The 4,341-nt window shown below is 31.9% G+C and overlaps 1 protein-coding gene across 1 annotated transcript; it reads left to right on the top strand.

Annotated features, from left to right (window-relative positions):
* The first annotated feature begins 916 nt into the window (after positions 1-916).
* Positions 917-3,763, top strand: LOC133831390 (zinc finger protein WIP2). Its single transcript, XM_062261662.1, has 2 exons — positions 917-1,802; positions 2,992-3,763. The coding sequence occupies exons 1-2, from the start codon at positions 1,146-1,148 to the stop codon at positions 3,430-3,432; spliced, it is 1,098 nt and encodes a 365-aa protein (XP_062117646.1). The 5' UTR covers positions 917-1,145; the 3' UTR covers positions 3,433-3,763.
* The last annotated feature ends 578 nt before the right edge of the window (positions 3,764-4,341 follow it).

Genomic DNA, 4,341 nt, shown 5'->3' on the forward strand with positions numbered 1-4,341 from the left:
ACAGTGCTAAGAATTTTGTAAATTAATAAAGTTACTTTTAAATAATTTAAGAAAAAAAAGTTGTTGGAATAATGTTTTTCTCAATAGAAAAATGCCCAAAATAAAATATTTTAACTTAAAATGCAAGTAGACTAAGCCCTAGCGAGTGTCTTATTAATTAGCTAATACTAGTTATTTGTAGCTTTCACCTTAATTGTTTTCTTTATTGCTATTTAATTATTATTTTTTTGGCTTAATGATATATGCAGTTAGATTCATGGTCTTAATTACAAAATGATTAACTATTAATGATAGATGCATAAATATATATATTTATAACTATTTAAGAGAAGAATTAAATCACACTCACACAAATTAATGATATATAAATTATATCTTTACTTTTGTGTGGCTAGCTATAATACAATAAATAGTGGGATCACGACAAAAATGTGAGATTTACTATTATATGGCTTCACTACTACGTTAAACTTTATATAAGCTTTTTAATATTTTTTTTTTTTTATGTTTTAGCATTTTTGAAATTAATTACAATATTAGTTATACCATGGCTACTATTAATTAATTAATTAATTAATATATAAAGTGAACTCATGAGAAGTCATACCTAGCTAGTTACTATAGTACTATTAAAAAAAATTGAAAACTAATTATAAACCATAAACGGCCACTAACGGTATCACCCCGGAATTTATTCATAATATTTTTATTGTACCAAAAAAAATTATATAAGAGAGATCAGATTCCCCCTATTCTATTAATTATTATAACAATTATTTTGATCATATTTGTATATATTATTATGAATTAAATATTATCCTGATCAATATAAATAAATATATGTACACGATTGATCGCCTTCTTCACCAGGTACAATTCCATTTTCTTTTTCTTTTTTTCTTTTTTAACCTTTTTTTTTCACATTCTCTCACTAGATCTCTTCCACATTGATCATATATAGTACTCTCTCTCTCTCTACTTTAACCTCTCGTCTATATCCACCGTCCACTCCCTTCAGTCATCTTGTACTCTCTCTCCCTCTCTCTCTCTCTCACTCTCTCTTTCTATAAAACCACTCACATATTTCTCTCTCTAGAATAAAAAGGGAGGAAAAAAAACCCAGCTAAAGCTCTAGCCTTTTAACCATGGCTGACCCTTACTCAAATTTCTTCAAACACAACAGTAGTGTGTACAAATTCAACCCTTTTCACCACACCCCATCTCCTTCTAATCCAAACCCTTTTCACAATCATCACCAAACTCACAACTTTTACTTTCTCGGCAGCCAAACAGTGCCCGCGGCTGCTGTGGTAGCCACCCCATCTTCTCCTCCCATCAGGGAAGCCCTCCCACTCCTCAGCCTAACCCCATCGAACTATCACCAGCACCACCATAACAATGAAGAAAACGACGACGAATACTACCAAAACGACGACGATATGGATATCAAGACCTCGACGACGACTACTACTACTACTAGTACTGGCAATAACAATAGTAGTAGTACGGTTACTGTTGCACTCCACATAGGGTTACCCAGCCCTAGCGCCGCTGAGATGGAAGCTGTTCTCTCCGGTTCCTCATCTGAAGTAACCGCAGAGAAAGACGGCCATCATGGAGATTATCATGATCGTGATCATCATCATCATCATAATCATCATGATTCAGCTGGGTTATACCCTACAAATGCACTCAACAAGGGTCAGTATTGGATCCCTACACCTTCTCAGATTCTCATTGGCCCCACTCAGTTTTCTTGCCCAGTTTGTTACAAAACCTTCAATAGATACAACAACATGCAGGTAATAACTTTATTTATCATTTTTTTTTAAATAAAAATTTTGTGTTAGTGTGTCTGTATCTGTGTGAGTGGAGTATATATATTTATATATAAATATGTATATATGTATATATATATGTAGGTGTGTGCTAGTAAAATGAGATAGAGCTTTTTGTATGTAACTTTTCCTTTCCTGATTTGAATCTTTAATTGTTACCCTTGCTGGGATTTAAAGAGGAAAAAAATGGGGTTTTTATTTCTTAATTTTTTTAGATTTTTTTTTTTGGAGTGATTCAAGCTGGATTTTGTATACCTTTTCTTTTTTTCTTGCATGGTTTATGGGAATTAATTGGGAATGAATACATTTAAAATGATCTTCTATTTAATTTTCTGGTTCAAACTGGAGAGACTGAGATCATGATGGTGAAGTACTCCATTCCCCTTTTTGTGATTGAACAACACAGCCAATGATGTTCCTTATGCCTTTAGTACTTTGAAGTCTGTGCTTTTTCACAGATTGACAGAGGTTAATATTTATAGAACTAAGAAGAAGGAAAGAAAAGAAAAGAAAGAAAAAAAAAACGAAGCATTTTTTTCTTTTCTTTTCATAGAGATCGATTGCTACAGGTGATCATGATCTTATTTATTAAACTCAAACAGTTGTTGGGGTAGACTTGTCTAGATATGATATGATGATGATGATGATGATGATGATGATGGTGAAATTGATGACACCTTACATGGTACATCAGCTCATGATATATATCATTCCCTTTGATCCAAGTGATGAGTAGTTATTAAGAAAATCGCAAATGTCAAAATAGTAAAGCTAATCTTGTCCTTTCCTTAATTTCTTCAAGTAGAGCTACGTATAAATTGGATCATGAGTACAATTAATTCCGAATAAGTACTTGTTAAGTACTCGTTTTTTCTGACTACCCAGATCACAGCTATAGCTAGACATTTTAACAAGAAAGATGTTAATTTACCCTAATCGCGAATGGATAAAAAAAGTTTTGCAGAATCATTAAAAAAGAAAAATATATGCTTCTTTCTAAGAAAAGGAAGACAGTACGTGTCCATTAATTCTATTCACATTGATTCATAATAATCCTTACTAGGTGTAGTTAGTACTTATACTTTTTAGTGTGATATATATATAAATTCTTCATATATATTCATTGTATATGTGTATATGTATGTGTGTGTAGATGCATATGTGGGGGCATGGATCTCAGTACAGAAAAGGGCCAGAATCTCTAAGAGGGACTCAGCCAACAGGCATGCTTAGGCTGCCATGCTACTGCTGCTCGCCGGGTTGCCGGAACAACATCGACCACCCAAGAGCAAAGCCACTCAAGGACTTCAGAACACTTCAAACTCATTACAAGAGAAAACATGGGATCAAGCCTTTCATGTGTAGAAAATGTGGTAAGGCATTTGCTGTGAGAGGGGATTGGAGAACCCATGAGAAGAATTGTGGGAAGCTTTGGTATTGCATTTGTGGCTCTGACTTTAAGCACAAGAGGTCTCTTAAGGATCACATCAAGGCCTTTGGAAATGGCCATGCGGCTTATGGTATTGATGGATTTGATCAAGAGGAAGATGAGCCTGCTTCTGAAGTAGAACAAGACAATGATTCCATGCAGTAGTATAGATGATATATATTTTAATATTTATATATATATATATATATGATCCTCTCACATGCATATATATAGCTAGATTTTTATATAATGGGTGGGGGTAGTAGTACTGATCATGATCGATTAGATGATTGAAATTAAGTAGTAATGATCTCTTATCGATCTTACTTATTACATATTATTAGTTAATTCTGATCTTTTGTGGGATTATATAATGGTATATATATATATATATGTGTAGCTATAGCAGCCATGGCTTTCTTTAAGTTATGAGAGCTATATATATATAAGAAATCTTATCATTATAATACTTAAAGATCAGTCACCTTTTTCTCTAGATTTCCTTTTCTACTTTTTGTATTGCTTTTAGTTCTTTAATTTTCCCTTTAGATCATCGAGATTTAGAAAACAAAATATGATCAATTAAGCACATTATTAGTTGTGATCATGATATATAAGCTTAATTTCTTTGTAGATTATCCTTTTCTTTGAGATCAAATGTGATCAGATATTATGTATATATGGTTTCTCCTTTATCTGTCCTTTTGATTTGATGCACTTTTTTAGTACAGGATATCTGCACTATAAATATATATATATATGTCTGGTGTGTATGTATGCACATATGTAAATAAACATGTTATATTCTAGATATATTTACTCTTATAATAACATAGATCTCAGGGGGAAATTGGTGTATATATGTTTGAATTATAGAAACTAGAAGAACTACCTAAATTAAAACATATATATATATATACTCTCACAAACCATGTGTAGTAAATTGTATAATTTCATGAATATGTATTTTACTTTTTTCTTTATAATTTAAAAACAATGTGAATAATTAATACATAGTTCAATTGTTGCTTTATCACTGAATCTGTTCGAGGAGTAATAATGAAAAATATTCAA

The sequence above is a fragment of the Humulus lupulus genome, chromosome 4 (assembly GCF_963169125.1).
Source record: "Humulus lupulus chromosome 4, drHumLupu1.1, whole genome shotgun sequence".
NCBI classification, from domain to species: domain Eukaryota; kingdom Viridiplantae; phylum Streptophyta; class Magnoliopsida; order Rosales; family Cannabaceae; genus Humulus; species Humulus lupulus.